Raw genomic sequence first — 15,608 nt, 5'->3', positions numbered from 1 at the left:
TTCCGGCTTTATGCTGCCGTCTGCTTCAGTCTGGCAGGAGAAAGCAATCGATGATCGAGTTCGTGCAGTCGCTCGCTGACGTGCACGGCTTGGCGGGGTACTTTGTGGAGGTGTAGGATGTTGGACTTCGCTATATTCGCGATCACCTTCCTGCTAATTTTGGTGGGAGCTGTGCTGTATCTTTATCCGGTAAACAGATAATTTATTATGCCTTGTTCATGGATGTAAAACGCGTTACAGCAATAAAAGTATCAGCAACAGGTCCAGTGGGATGGTAGGGTAAGTGGGGTAAATGATTGCAGAGTGGTGAGCCTAATAGATTTTACTGTATAGGCTGCATACGAGAACGAGGGGGTTTTCTATTTCTATTTAGGGGGAACACATATTTTTTATATTTTCAGCCAAACACAAACACCCTGCAAATGGTATACTGCTTCCTGTCAGCTCTGGTAACATAGTAACAGCAAGCCCAATTTTAAGTATTCTACCTATTCTTCCTGCTTTTGATCCAAAAGACAAAAAAAAAAACCTCAATTACGGATAAGCTATATTTTGGATTTTTGGTGCTGGTTAGTGGAATGATGCAGGTGGTAGTCCCTAGTGGAAATGTGTGAAAGTGATCGGAGGACTTTCCTGTCACTGATTGGCTGCTTGAAGTGACGGGAGCACTTTCCTGTCACTGATTGGCTGCTTGAAGTGACGGGAGCACTTTCCTGTCACTGATTGGCTGCTTGAAGTGACGGGAGCACTTTCCTGTCACTGATTGGCTGCTTGAAGTGACGGGAGCATTTTCCTGTCACTGATGGGCTGCTTGAAGTGACCGGAATACTTTCCTGTCACTGGCAGCTTGAAGTGATCAGAGTACTTTCCTGTCACTGATTGGCAGCTTGAAGTGATCCGAGTACTTTCCTGTCACTGATTGGCTGCTTGAAGTGACGGGAGAACTTTCCTGTCACTGATTGGCTGCTTGAAGTGACGGGAGCACTTCCCTGTCACTGATTGGCTGCTTGAAGTGACTGGAATACTTTCCTGTCACTGATTGGCTGCTTGAAGTGACGGGAGCACTTTCCTGTTAAGGTACTCACACGGTACTTTGATATGCGTATATCTATAGTGGGGGTGACGGGGACTTTGAACTGTCCCTTTAATATCCCATACAGCCTCATCAACAAAGAATGCATATTATTTTAGTATGCATTGTAGGTGTATGGGGGAAAAATACTTTCATGTCGTTAGTAATGGTTTAAGTGTCCCTTTAACTAGACACAAGACTAAAAGTCAGCAATTACTTAAGGTTGCTGCGCTGCATGGATTAGTTACATTGTATCCTGGCTCCTGCCTCCCCTTTTAAATGTAATGGTGCTCTATATGTGAAGTTACATTATTATCTTTCAGTGAGGATGCGCCACTGCTGAGCTCCTGCTGTCAAGGGGAAACCAGAATTTCTCCATACTCTCTATAGATCCATAAAATAAACCATAGACCCTGATCTTATACAGTCCTTGGTCTTGTGTTAGATTCACGATCGCTTTATGCCTATCCAATGGGTGTTTAAATTCCCTCACTGTATTAGCCGCTACCACTTCTCCTGGGAGGCTATTCCATTTTTCTAACACATCTACAATTAAGTCCGATCCCAATGAATGACCTCTTGTTATTTTAGGTTCTTAGTAATGAACAGATCAATGTATTAGTTTGTATTGTCCCTATATACACTTATAATGTTGCCATATCCCATCAGATGTCCTTCTCTCCTGTAATATAGCTAGCTTTTCTATATGAATGAGTTAATTGCACACTTGACATGCCCTTTTGTGCTCAGGAAATCTTCATAATCTATACTAGACAATTGGTGCTTAGTGAACACTTAATAATGTGTTGCAGTAATCTTGCAGTGTCTTGCAGTAATAAATAGGGCTAGGTGGTTTCGGGATGCAGAAGAGGATATATAAATAAAATGAAAATTGGGGTGTGCAGGTTGGTGCTTGGTTTCAGATGGTGGATTGCAGATGGCTTGGGATCTTTCAGGAAAGCTGTTGCATACAGTGCCAATTTAAAAATCAGAATTACTGGTATCTTTATTGCCCATTGGCTGGGAGAATAGCAGGACTGGTTAGGATGAATCTTAGCATCCCAGTAGCTTTTACCATTATGTAACGCCATACATTAACACAACAGGCCTTCTCCCAAACTAACCTCTGATTTTAACACGCCAGATTGTGTGTACATGTTTTCACACTCCAGATTGTACGTGGTAGTCAAAATAAGCCATAATACTGTTCCATAATACTGTTCCATAATACTGTTGCATGGGAATACGTTCATATAAAGTATATTTTCTGTTGATGTATTTTTCCTCTCTTTAAGTCTTCCAGGCAAGCATGTGGCATCCCTGGACTTGCTCCTACCGAAGAGAAGTAAGCTTTCGTGATTTTTTTTTAATGCCTTCTCACATTTGGCTCTGTTAGTGATGTCTAACTCCAGGAGAAATGGCTGAAACCAAGACTGGTTTAGGCCACGCAATGAACTTTAATTATATCCTTTGCTCCTTTTGCCTTGCCCAACAAATCCCAGACATAAGAATATCTAACTTTACATTTCTTCCACATTGGTTCAATTAATGGTATCAACTCCATTTTATCTTTGACTAGTATGACTATTATTTTATCTTAGTAGGTTTTCATTCACTAATATATGCCCCCCCCCTTAATTTTGGCATCACACACTAACTTGGTGTATAAAATATACAGTGGCAATACGTAGTGATTCTATTTCCATGGGCTCTTTCTGATAAAACACATTCTATAAATTTGCTAGCCCTGATACTGAACGTTATTAATCTAGTGCAGTCTAGTGCACCTATATTATGTTTCTAACCAATTCTTGCTTTCTTCTTAGAGATGGGAACCTTCAAGATATTGTCAGCAAAGGAAGTCTGCATGAATTTCTAGTCAACCTACATGAAAGATTTGGGCCTGTTGCGTCCTTTTGGTTTGGTCGTCGACTTGTTGTTAGCCTAGGGTCTTTGGACTTATTAAAACAACATATCAACCCCAATAAGACCTGTGAGTTTTCTCTGAACATTAAATATGATCTATATAAAATGTAAAGGGACTAAGCATCTATCATTTGCAGTAACGTTTTGTATGCTACAGGACCAGAGCAATTTTCGTGTTCTTGCCATGGAATCCCTCAACCGTCATTTTCCTCTTTCTCGCTTGGTGTACCCATACAAATTACTGCATTGCTGCACGAGAACAATTGTGCAGCAGGAACCCTCCAATGCTGCGATTGCAATGACACCATTATCGCATTGAAGGGGTTAATGCTTTTGTCTTCAGTTCCCATTGGGACCAAACAATGCTGTGCTCTTATGAAGTTTATGAGTTAAATTAAAAAAAAGTTCAACAGCACTGACCATATAGTCACTGATACGTGACATTTTAAGCATAAATTTACCACTTTTACAGATTTTTCTATGAAAAAAAAAAACAGGTATATACATTATACACAGCATAGTATAAAAGGAAAAAAGGTAAGGTGAATCAAGCCCCTTTATCTATTTTTAGTTTTATTTAAAGATTATATATAAAACAACTGAAAAAGAAAATGGAAATTAAAGTGTGTGATACTGAGAACACATTTTGCTTTCTGGAAGCTTAGTTTGGTTTAATATTTTATTAATATTTAACAGTCTGTTAACATTCCCTAGCTGCTTTGTTACTGAGTAGTAAACAAGAAATGTGTTTTATTTATTTTGCAACATTTTGATCCATTTGATCCATAGCGGATCCATTTCAAATGATGCTGAAATCTTTATTGGGATATCAGTCAGGAGTCATTGGGGAAGCAGCCGAAAATCACATACAGAAAAAGCTTTATGAGAATGCAATCAACAAAGCACTGCAAAGCAACTTCAGCATAATAGTTAAGGTACTGTGTTGTCTGAATAGTCTCGCACCTATATGGTAAGTTATAATAAATAACGTCATAGTAATTGGTTATTTCTGCAATTTGTCCTGTTACTAAAAAGTTTGACAGCATAGTTATGCCATCATAAGGCCATGTTGTAAAATGTTTTGTTTTGCCACAAACACCCTGCTCTCTCTTCAGTTGTTTACAGGCCATGAAATCTATTTATTTAGTAGTAAATGGATACTTCTTTCCAGTATGTGCCATTTATGTTTATGCTAAATTGTTCCTGTGATGTTTGTGAAGTGTGCTCCTGCTTCAACATTTGTTATCCTCAAATCTGATTCCTGTTTTTCATGGCCTCTAGACTTTAAGTATTGTATGTTTATTACGATGACTATGATCCACAAAATGATAATGTACACATCAGCCAATGAGCAACTGACAGCCTTTGACATAAACAGCAAAATAGTTGGCTTATACATTGGCAGGGCCAATCAGTCGGTGAGCTAGTCATGTAACAGCCTTAAATAAAGAACATAATTAACCAGTGCAAACATGGAAAAGGAAAGGACCCACACTGCGTGTAATGTTCCAATGTAAAAATGCCCAGGGCTTCCCCTGAGTCTCCACCAGCTACCCCTCCACCATTGTGCAGAGGCCAGAGTGTCCCAAGTATGTTTTAATGACAGTGCCTTCTTGAAGTTTGTTGATGTGCCCTTCAGAATCAACATGTTGTAATGGGTAGCTGTGTCGGCCAAGCAGTGTGCAGTTTTCCTTTGAAAATATCTAAGACTTGCTGTTGCCCTCTATTTCTTTCAGCTGTCAGAGGAGTTGTTGGCAAAGTGGAATTCCTACCCGCAGTCTCAGCATGTGCCTCTATGCCAACACATGATTGGGTTTGCGATGAAAGCAGTTACCCAGACAGCCATGGGAAGCAGCTTTGAGGATGATCAGGAAGTTATCCACTTTCGCAGAAACCATGATGCAGTGAGTAATAAATCAAGTTGGACCAACAGGGTTACTTGTATGTTAAAACAAAGTAATTAACACCCATATTAGTGATAATTGCATGTTGATTGTATTCAAAACAATATGTATATAAATGTTTCCTACAATTTTAAGTAAATACTATGAAGGTATAACTTGTTTTTTGAGGGTAATAAGTAAAAGAAATGTGGTCAAATAAAATCTACTTGTGCTCTATAATCCTTTATATATAATATAAGTCTTACAGCACTTTTATGATTAAAAAAAAAAAAAAGAGTATTTGCGTGAATATAAGCTTCACTTTTACTCCAACTTTGATAATAAAACAAATGTGCAGCCCAATAATTGAAAATTTACCAAACAGGATATTCATATTTTATCTTCAAATTAATACCAATTGAAAGTACATTTTGTAATTAAGGCCAGCCTATAATCAACCATATTCGTAAATATAAAATATTTCCCGATCTACGTAATATGAAAAAAGGTATATTAGCTTTCATCTTGTCTATAACAATTTATTGTTCAGCGGTTAGACTGAACTCATTTTTGCGTGCCTGTGTCCCTTAAGGGTAATTAGCAGTGAAATTATGGGGATGTTATTCTATTATAACCTTAGTGTCAAATAATGTTTTCCGTTTTTGTTGGTTTCAGATATGGTCTGAAATTGGGAAAGGTTTCCTGGATGGATCAATTGAAAGAAGTCCTAATCGTAAAAAGCTCTATGAAAAGGGTTTGTTTAATATTTCTGTTACAGATGTGCTATTACATTAAGACTGATTACCTTTTATATATTTTCCCCCCAAAATGTTTTATTTCTAAGTGGTTATATGGTTTGTATAATTACACAATGGAATAGCTTTGCAGGGCAAGTATCTGTGTTCAGTTACCATACATGTATTATTGTATTAAGTAGCTGGCTTCATATAGCTGTGATCTTAGTACAGTAAATAAACAGTATTAGTTGATCATCTATATTACGCTCCATCGACTTTATGGGACAATTTGGCATGGAGAGTTTATTCTTCACGAAGGGCAAAGTTCTACAATTATGCCATATAGTAAATATGGTTAAATAATATGTGTAATGTTTCATTCACTTGCTGTTTAATGAAAGTAACCTTTATTGAGACTTTATTGTATAGATGATCATTTGACATTTGTCATCCCTATATTTACAATCCACACTGTGCAGATTTATTTATGAGAAATTGGTGGCTTAAGATATGACATCGTAAGTGTCTGAATGTTCACTGCAGAGTAAACAGCTGACATATTGTAGGCTTTTGGTATTTTTTTTTTTTTTTTTTTTTTTTTTACCTCCCATGGGGTGTTTTAACAGAAAAGAACCATTCAGACCACCTAATCTGCAGGTCTTTCTGATAAAGATGCTCAGACCTTAATTAATCATTGGCCTTGTCCTAGAATTAGAAAGCTTGATGCCACTATATTAGCCTCTACCACTTCTGATGAAGTCTGTTCCGTTTATCTACCACCCTCTCAGTAAAATACATTTTCATTCCATTACATCTAAACCTCTAATCCTCCAGGGCTCTTGTCCTCGTATAAAACCAACTTCTCTCCGAACTATGCATATTAAGTTTTGTGCTGAAGGTTAACTTGCGTGATTTGACCAGATAGGGGACTAAAGTCATGTTTATTTAATGTATAGATTTTCACATTAGAAATTGAGCACTGGTTGTTCGTAATTCTTTCATAAAATTCGTGTCATTGCTGCTCTCTCCGATGAACTGGGATTGAATACAGATTTACCGTGTCCCTGTTTCATTCCATTCTGCAAGGCATACTACTTTCCCTTTTTTGTTACCCTTTTATATTAATTTTAATGTCAGAAAAGCGCCAATAATAATAAAGCTTTTAACATTTTCTCCATTGTTTGTCCGTTAAGCCTTGACAGAGATGGAAACGGTTCTAAAGAAGGCCATAAGGGAGCGCAGAGGGAAGAACCTTGGTCGTCATGTATTTGTCGACTCTTTGCTTCAAGGGAACCTTAGTGACAAACAGGTAATATGATTCTTTAAAGCACACAGCGAAGTACACTTTACATGGCAGTCCTGTTGGATAGTTGGTGGATTTTGATCTTTGATCTTTCCCTAAGGAAACAATATGTGGATCTGTATCCACAAAACAGCATCAACAAGGTTAAAGGGACCCTTATTCAGGGTGATCCCATCCTTATTGTGGCACAGGACTAAATGCAATGCTGCCAACAAATACATAATATAAGTTGTTATAGTTCATTTTGACACAGGTTTTAACCCCTTCAGGACCAAGTTTTTATTTTATTTATTTATTTTTACCGTGTTTGCACTAAATGTCCAGAGCAGTTTTTGTGCTTTTGCTATGGCTTTATTCATTGCCCACTAACTAATTTAGTGCACCGACACACATTACATATTGTTTTGTTTCAGCAGAAGTAGGGATTTCTTTTGAAATAATAATAATGATATATAAACCATCGCTTAGTATGAAAAAGATCTAAAAATGTGGGGAAAAAATGATATTGTCACAGTTTCACCTACAAAACTATAAATAACCAGTGCAAATGCAAAAAAACCCCTCCAAAAGTGTATAGTGTATAGTCCTGTTCTTGTGGGGACACATATTAACCCCTGCAATGCCACGATCATGTCATACACAATCGTGGCATTGAAGGGGTTAACACTGCACGATCGCTCTTAATGGACCAATCAGGCAGCATGAGTCCCTGAAGCTGCCTCTGGCATCAAAGACACGATCACCAGTAAACTGTGATTGCGGGTAGGAGCCTCTCTGATCACTCCTGTGGGGGCTCTTTTTTGCTGTTTCTAGTCTGCCTGGGTATTGAAGGGGTTAACTCTGCACTGTCGCTCTTATGCAGCAGGGGAATGCCAATCAACACACAACCCCCTTCCCTGAAGCTGCCTGTGAGTCTGAATTGCTCCCCTAGAAATGATCAAAGGCTCGGGGGGGTTGTCACAGAACCAATGAGCCCACTCGGGTATGGCGTACCTGCTACGTCACCGGACGCGAAGGGTTAGAGGTTGATAACAATATTGTGTTTTGTTTTTTATAGGTCTTAGAAGACAGTATGATCTTCTCCTTGGCTGGTTGTGTGATTACCGCGAACTGTACGTAACCCGCATAAAGTATTTCTTTGTCAAAAAGCTATAAAAATTTTAGTATTCAATCACTCTGCTTTTACATAGGTCTAGCAGTGATAGCAGCGCGTTTTAAGTAGCAATGCTTTAGTACCACATAGTGATATTATACATATAACAGAGCCGGCACATTTTAAACATTTGATCTCTTGCTGAACGATGTATTTGTTTGCAATTCTTATACCAGAATCAATTCTTTAAACATCAAGTGACTGACCAAAAAACGACGACTGTTATGTTTCCTAGTGTGTACATGGGCTATATATTTCCTGACTTCATCAGAGGTTGCTCAGGAAAAGCTGTACAAGGAGGTGACCAGAGTCTTGGGGAAGGGACCCATCACCTTGGAAAAAATAGAACAGCTCAGGTTGGTATTGGTTTGGTATTGCCTAGAAGAAAAAAATGTTTAAAAGTGTTTGTGAAAACAGGACTTTGAACCAATCATTAGCTATTGATGTATTTTACTGTTTGTTGTAGCAGCAGTGACATCACATTACTCACCGTAAACCTAGACAAAAATGTTGTAAACCATAGAGGAGCGCAGTTTAGTATATTGACAAATATATAGAAAGCTGAAAATAAAAATCAGTATTTTGTTATATAATCTACATTGAATTACACATATTTTCTGTTTGCCAATATTCATGTACTTGTCATGGCAGCTACTGCCGGCAGATTCTGTGTGAAACTGTACGTACTGCCAGCCTCACTCCTATCTCTGCCCGGCTTCAGGAGTTAGAGGGGAGGATCGACCAGCATGTCATTCCTAAAGAGGTAGGAGCTTTTCCAAAATGCATCTGTTTTTATGTGTTCTAATTGTCCATTATACAAATACACTTATGTAAATCTTATATTTTATATTAAAATTACATCAAACAAGAAGCAATGCAGGTACTTGGGAGACTCTTAACAGCTGCCAGCCCACTGGGCATTTTTTTGACAGTTTGTCCAAAGGGCGGACCAGGCCTACCATTAATATTTCCATTGTCCAAATTAACATTAACATAAGCAAATGTTAAGAAATACTAACTGACCAACATTATGTGACGCCTGACCATCACACCTCTATGAGCTTGTTGGGCATCCCATTTCAAAACAATGGGCTTTAGTATTACGTTGGCTCCACATTTGCAGCTATTAAGGCATAACTCTTCTTGGAAGGCTTTCCACAAGCTTTTGGAATATGTCTGGGAATTTGTGCCCATTCAGTCAAACGATCCTTTCTGAGGTCAGGCACTGGTGCTGGACAAGCAGGCTTGGTTCTCAGTCAGTATTCCAATTCACCCCACAGGGGTTCAGTGGGGTTATGGTCATGGCTCTGTTCTGGCCATTTTAGTTACTCCACATTGAACCTTGCTTGACTGTGACCTTGCTTGACAGGGACACAGTCATACTGGAACAGGAAAGGATCATAAAGTTGGAAGCATACAATAGTCTTTATTGGAATTAAGAACCCTGAAAAGCACCCCAAGACCATTATGCCATATCTATCAAACTTTACAGCAGGCACTATGCCTACTAGTAGGTAGCTTTTCCCAAACCCAGATTCATCCATCAGAGATCCTGATAGTGAAGCGTGATTCATCACTCTAGAGAACACACTTACACTCTTCTAGAGTCAGAATCGGGATCGTGGGATCTTACAATCTTTTATGAGATTGAGTGGATATAGGGCACCAGTGGAGGGATTGGCACAATAGGGGAGCTGATGAAGAGCGATGATATTAGAAGATTTGTCTGGCATAGTTGTTCATGTTTGCAGATTAAGGCGTCCTGATTTATACCAGACTAGAGTCTAATGTAACATCATGTAAAATGATGAATTTGGGCTTTTTGGTAGACTGTGAAATTATCAACTGTTATAGAGAAATAAGGAGCTGGTGATAAAGGGGATGGGGAAATAACCAGTAGCCCAATATTTGAAATGTTTAATTAATGGGCAGTTTTGTGTAGACGGTTAGGCGAGTTAGAAGAGAGAAGGTGAAAGATCGTAAGGGGGAGGTTAGGCTAACGTGGAGTTGGTACTGGAATTAAATAAAGACACTGGTTTACCAAGGTAGTAGGTGTACGCTCACTGGCCGCTTTATTAGGTACACCTGTTCAATTGCTTGTTAACACAAATAGCTAAGCAGCCAATCACATGCCAGCAACTCAATGCATTTAGGCATGTAGACGTGATGGAGGCAACTTGCTGAAGTTAAAACTGAGCATCAGAATTCGGAAGAAAGGGGATTAAAGTGACTTTGAAAGTGGCATGGGCTGAGTACTGCTGATCTACTGGGTTTACAGAGAATGGTCTGAAAAAGAGAAAATATCCAGTGAGCGGGGAGTTGTGTGGACGAAAATGCCTTGTTGATGTCAGAGGTCCGATGAGAATGGGCAGACTGGTTCGAGATGACAGTAACTCAAATAACCACTCGTTATGACCAAGGTATGCAGAATACCATCTCAGAACGCACAAGTCGAACCTTGAAGCAGATGGGCTACAGCAGCAGAAGACCACACTGGGTGCCACTCCTCTCAGATAAGAACGGGAAACTGAGGCTCACACAGGCTCAGCAAAATTGGACAATAGAAGACTGGAAGAATGTTGCCTGGTCTGATGAGTCTCGATCCATGAAAGCATGGATCCATCCTGCCTTGTGTGAATGGTTCAAGCTCGTGGTGTTTTTTTTGGGGGGGGGGCATTTTCTTGGCACACTTTGGGGCCCTTAGTATCAATTGAGCATCGTTTAAATGTGACACCCTACCTTAGTATTGTTGCTGACAATGTCCACCCCTTTATGACCACAGTGTACCCACTGATGGCTACTTCCAGCAGGATAATGCACCGTGTTACAAAGCTGGTCCAACCCGGTACTAGCAAGGTGTACCTAATAAAGTGGCCAGTTGGTGTATATAGACAACAGAAGAGCCCCCAGAACTGAGGCACACCAAATGTAGAACTATAGAGGAGACCAGAAAACAACCAGAAAAAGACAGTTTTGGTTAAGGTGGTAGGATTTGTGCCAGTAAAGGGTGGTGGAAGAAGATAAGTAAAGAGAAGTAAGCTTTTGTTTTAGCAGTGAGGACATTGTTTATAATGTGGGCTATCTCAATCAAATATTGTGGATGGACACTGGATTGGAAGGTAGAGAGAAAGAAAGTTAATGAAAGTGGCGGGTCTGTTTTGAAATACCCTGGCTGAGGTGAAAGGTGGGGGTAATGTAGCCGCCGCTGCTGTTATGCGCCATCTCTTGCTAAGGGTAATTTATGGTCGTACTGTGTATGGCAAAATGTACCAGTGGTGTTTCGTGGACGAATTTTGATGTCTGTCACTTTAACCCTTCCAAAGCTGGATTGAGCTGTACTGCTTTATGGTAGTCTGGAGGTCCAAAAAATGTCGTCCAGCACAATGGTATTGGTACATCTAATACGCTTAACAAAAAAATTGATTTAAAAATACAAGATTAAAAAATAAAAAAGGGTGGAACATGCAGTGACCACTTTGCAGCAGACAATAGTACTAAAGGTAAAGGTCAACTTAACTAATGGGGCTAAAATAACAATCACCATTCAGGTCTCTCAAGTTTAGCATGGAGTCCCACATCAGAGGAGTGCCTACGATTCCCATCTTGTTTTTAGTTGGGTTTAAGGATTTTGCTTGTATATATTTTAAAATTGATGTTACATGGGATTTACAAAAGAAGATAAATTAGCATTTCGTAAAATGTGTTGTGAAAATAAGGTGTGTACAAATGTATATGGCATTTGGTGTAAATGTTCTTAAGAGTCAAGTGTTTCTCTGACATGCACAGCAATGAAACAAGAAATATGGTTCAGATTGTAATTTGTCAGTGTTCAGTACATACCTTATTTGCTCTATTTATAAGACAAAATCTGAATATTAATTTAGGAAAGAAATCCTGAATATAAGACTACCCTATAGGAATAAAGTTTTACTAGTAAATATTAATTCACATGTAAACTATTTTTTCATATTTAATAAAAAGTATGAAAAAATGCATTTCTTGTTTTATTTCCTTTTATTTGCCAACCTGCCCCCCCAGGTATGCACATCTGACCCCAGGCATGCCACTCTGCCCCCTGATATGGCACACTGCCCCCCCAGACTTACCAATGCATCCCCAAACATGCCTCATGTTCTCCAGACTCCCTGGTGTCTAGTGGGGTCAGCCAGTGGACGTCTGTGTGTCTCAGTCTCCGCTGCTGCCTGGCACTTCCGCCGGGGCTTCTATGACGGAGTGCTGAAAGGTCATGTCACACTGTCGATCCATCATAGAAGCCCCGTAGCGGACGTGCCGGGCAGTGGCTGTCTACGCGCATTCCCACAGACGTCCACCGGCTGCCTGAGAGGAGGATACTGGTCCCCTCCAGCGCTGCAGGTGATCTGGATCTTACCGTGTTTGCTTGATTATAAGATGACCCCCCCCCGCCAAAATCTGAATATTAATTTAGGAAAAAAAGAAAAAGCCTGAATATAAGATGACCCTATAGGAAAAAAGTTTTACTAGTCAATGTTAATTCATGTAAACTATTTATTTTTCTTTTAAATAAAAGCTATGATTGAGAAAAATATATTTTTTGTTTTTATTTCCTTTTATTTTCCAACCTGCACATCTGCCCTCAGGCTTGCCACTCTGCCCCAGAAATGCCAAACCTCCGCTGCTGGTGCTTCTGACTCCCTGGTGTGTAGTCGTGGGAAGTGATTCGCCGCGGTGGTCGGCTGCGTCCATCGCGCATATACCCTCCGGCTGTCAGAGAGAATTCCCGCAACGCTGACAGCCCGGGGAGGTCTGCGCAATAGACGCAGACAACCCCCGCTGCTAACCGCACCTCCTTCCGGCAGCAGTGGAAGTTGCCTACGCAAATCACTGCCCCGACTACACACCAGGGAGTCAGAAGCACCAGCAGCGGAGGTTACCAGACAGGAGGATCCAGGTCCCCTGCAGCACTTCTGGGGATTTAGCAAAAATGCCTACTTTTGTGCGATGTTACATCGTTTTTCCATGACTGATGATGGTTCAGTGCTTTTGTTATTGTGTATTTTAACTCTCTTGAAATGAACATCAAATAAAAACAAATGTACATGCATCCATTTACTGGTGAAGATGCGTCCCATCTTTCCTGTATTGATGCTTTGAGGAAGCTTTCTTCGTAAAGCTTGTTAGATATTATTATACCAGGAGGAGTCTGGGTGGCAGGGAGTGGTTAGGTTAACACTGGTTGCAAACTACTGCAACATGAGAGGGACGTTGGCAAAATTTGATTGATATTGGTTGTTTGTATGAGGAGTACTGCTAATGTATTAATATGTTTGGGTTTATTTTTCCACTGTTTCTTTGTATTCAGTTCATGTTTTCAAAACTCTGAAAATAGCTGTAGGGGGAAGTAATTTAATGTATATTGCTGTATCTTTCAGCCTGGCATGTGTAAATAATTGACATCTCATTACAGACTCTTGTCTTGTATGCCCTCGGAGTTGTGCTTCAGGACAGCAATGTTTGGCCATCAGCCTACAGGTGAGAGTTGAATACATATAGCCCTGGATCTAATTGTATGGATATTTGTGCAGCTTGTAATCAGTTGTCTGTAATGCATTAGTAAAGTATGTAAATTTGTTTTAGGCTGAATGACTGTATGAGGAGTGGATAGGGGTATGGTGTTGTGATTAATTACAGATCCATTGCAGATGGTGGATTTTTTTGCAAATTGTTTTATTAATTTGTTCAATTCTGTACCTATAAATTATTTCATTGGTTCTTTGTAATCGCTGCCTTTGTCTCCCTTCAGATTTAATCCTGATAGATTTGAGGATGAAACAACCAAGCAGAACCTTATTTTGCTGGGTTTTTCAGGAAGCCAGGCATGTCCTGAATTAAGGTAATATTTCATTCTTGTCATCATAATAAATGAACCATAGCCCTATATGGTGGTGTGTACTTAACCCCTACCTCTTGATCTGTGTGGTTTGTGAATGGAGGTTTAGGCCAGATTGGCTTGAATGCCTCCTCTGGTCCTTGTGCACATCCATTCAGGTGCTTACTCATACTTTCCTTAAACTGCAAGCGACCCTTAGCTCTTGTGTGGCTTGATTTATGCCATGCCACCAGCTTGGTCACCCACCTCTACATACCTGTGGCAATGCGCTTGGTAGGTGGTGGCTTTAAAATAAAAATCTTCCAAACTTGTTAAACCCATTTAGGGTTTAATATAGATACCATGTACATGCTGAAAATCATTCTGAATCTGAAGTGTACAATGATTAAAAACACATAACTTCTGTGATTGTCACCATAAAATACTAGTTTGATAAAATTTTAGACATAGCTTCCAAGAGTGCATCCAATGTATTTGCACCTTTACTCCAATGACAATCCAATCCATGAGGATAAATATGATACCTGCTTCATTGGAAATGGGATGTCAACCTATACTGTGTTGTGGAAGTGAACTGTGGTGTCCTGCTGGAGAGTAATAGAGAGAGTAATATAGAGTAGAGATCCTTAGTGAAGATATTTTGAAGTGTGATATTATTACTAATCAAGGCAGAGACCAAATATCTTTCTGAACCATATTTAGAGCAGTTATAGATTCATACTTGTTTGTCTCCTGTATTATCTTAGGTTTGCTTTGTCAGTGTTATGATCTTCATGATATTATCAATGTGTACATCACTGTGATTTGACCGTTGCCACTTTCTCTTCACATATTCTTCCTCTAGATTTGCCTATATGGTGGCCACTGTCCTTCTTTGTGTCCTTGTAAGGAAACTCCATTTACTTCCAGTGGAAGGGCAGGTAATGGAAACAAGGTATGAGCTTGTGACATCACCAAAAGAAGAGGCCTGGCTCACAGTGTCAAAGAGGAACCCAGCCAATTAGTTTCCCATTTGGAAAAGCCAAAAGCACACAGAAATGTATCCCGTTACTGCCAGAGACCATGTACTGTGACCTATTGCTTCCTATAAGAACAGTGAACGTTTGAAACAGTAGCACCCTACAACTAAGACGCTGGATGGTTGTGACAGACTTGTTTTCTCTACTCAGATGTTCTACACTACAGATGTCCCACAGTTATTTAATACACAGTGTTACTCTGTTGAACTTGTGCACATTTTAGGACCAAAACTATGTTAATTCATCAGATGTCTATAGTAGGCGTGTGGTGCTTAAATCCATCTAGATTGTATGACAGTTTTTCTTAAACATGATAATACCAGTTTGGACATTTAGAAAGAAACAGTTATAGTCATTCAGGGCATACTGCGCAATTAAAAAGATTCTCATTTTGAAGACTTTTTTACGCTCTAAGGCCTTCACTCTCTTGAAGTCATGTTTAAAGCGCCAACAGCTCTCCTTTGCAGCATGTTCTGTAGGGGTCAATTATGCCGGAGAAGATCATGAAAATCACACCCTTTCTGACTTAGTAAAGCCTTTATAGGTACAACAACGCACACATATTTTATTATCTTGCTAAGTATTTCTGTCGATTCTCAAAAAGGGAAGATGAAACGCATTTGTTTTGCATTCAATTTGGCAGTTT

The 15,608-nt window shown here is 39.6% G+C and overlaps 1 protein-coding gene across 1 annotated transcript; it reads left to right on the top strand.

The window, feature by feature from the left end:
• Nucleotides 1-24: 24 nt before the first annotated feature.
• Nucleotides 25-15,360, top strand: LOC128501255 (cytochrome P450 20A1). Its single transcript, XM_053470664.1, has 13 exons — nucleotides 25-189; nucleotides 2,368-2,417; nucleotides 2,899-3,065; nucleotides 3,788-3,933; nucleotides 4,735-4,902; nucleotides 5,557-5,635; nucleotides 6,812-6,927; nucleotides 7,979-8,033; nucleotides 8,310-8,430; nucleotides 8,726-8,837; nucleotides 13,521-13,585; nucleotides 13,857-13,946; nucleotides 14,788-15,360. Exons 1-13 carry the CDS (start codon nucleotides 118-120, stop codon nucleotides 14,945-14,947), a joined length of 1,401 nt encoding a protein of 466 aa, XP_053326639.1. The 5' UTR covers nucleotides 25-117; the 3' UTR covers nucleotides 14,948-15,360.
• The last annotated feature ends 248 nt before the right edge of the window (nucleotides 15,361-15,608 follow it).

This window comes from Spea bombifrons, chromosome 7 (genome assembly GCF_027358695.1).
Source record: "Spea bombifrons isolate aSpeBom1 chromosome 7, aSpeBom1.2.pri, whole genome shotgun sequence".
NCBI classification, from domain to species: Eukaryota; Metazoa; Chordata; class Amphibia; order Anura; family Pelobatidae; genus Spea; species Spea bombifrons.
The sequence above is the reverse complement of the archived record's forward strand: the minus strand, read 5'-3'. Positions and strand labels throughout refer to the sequence as shown.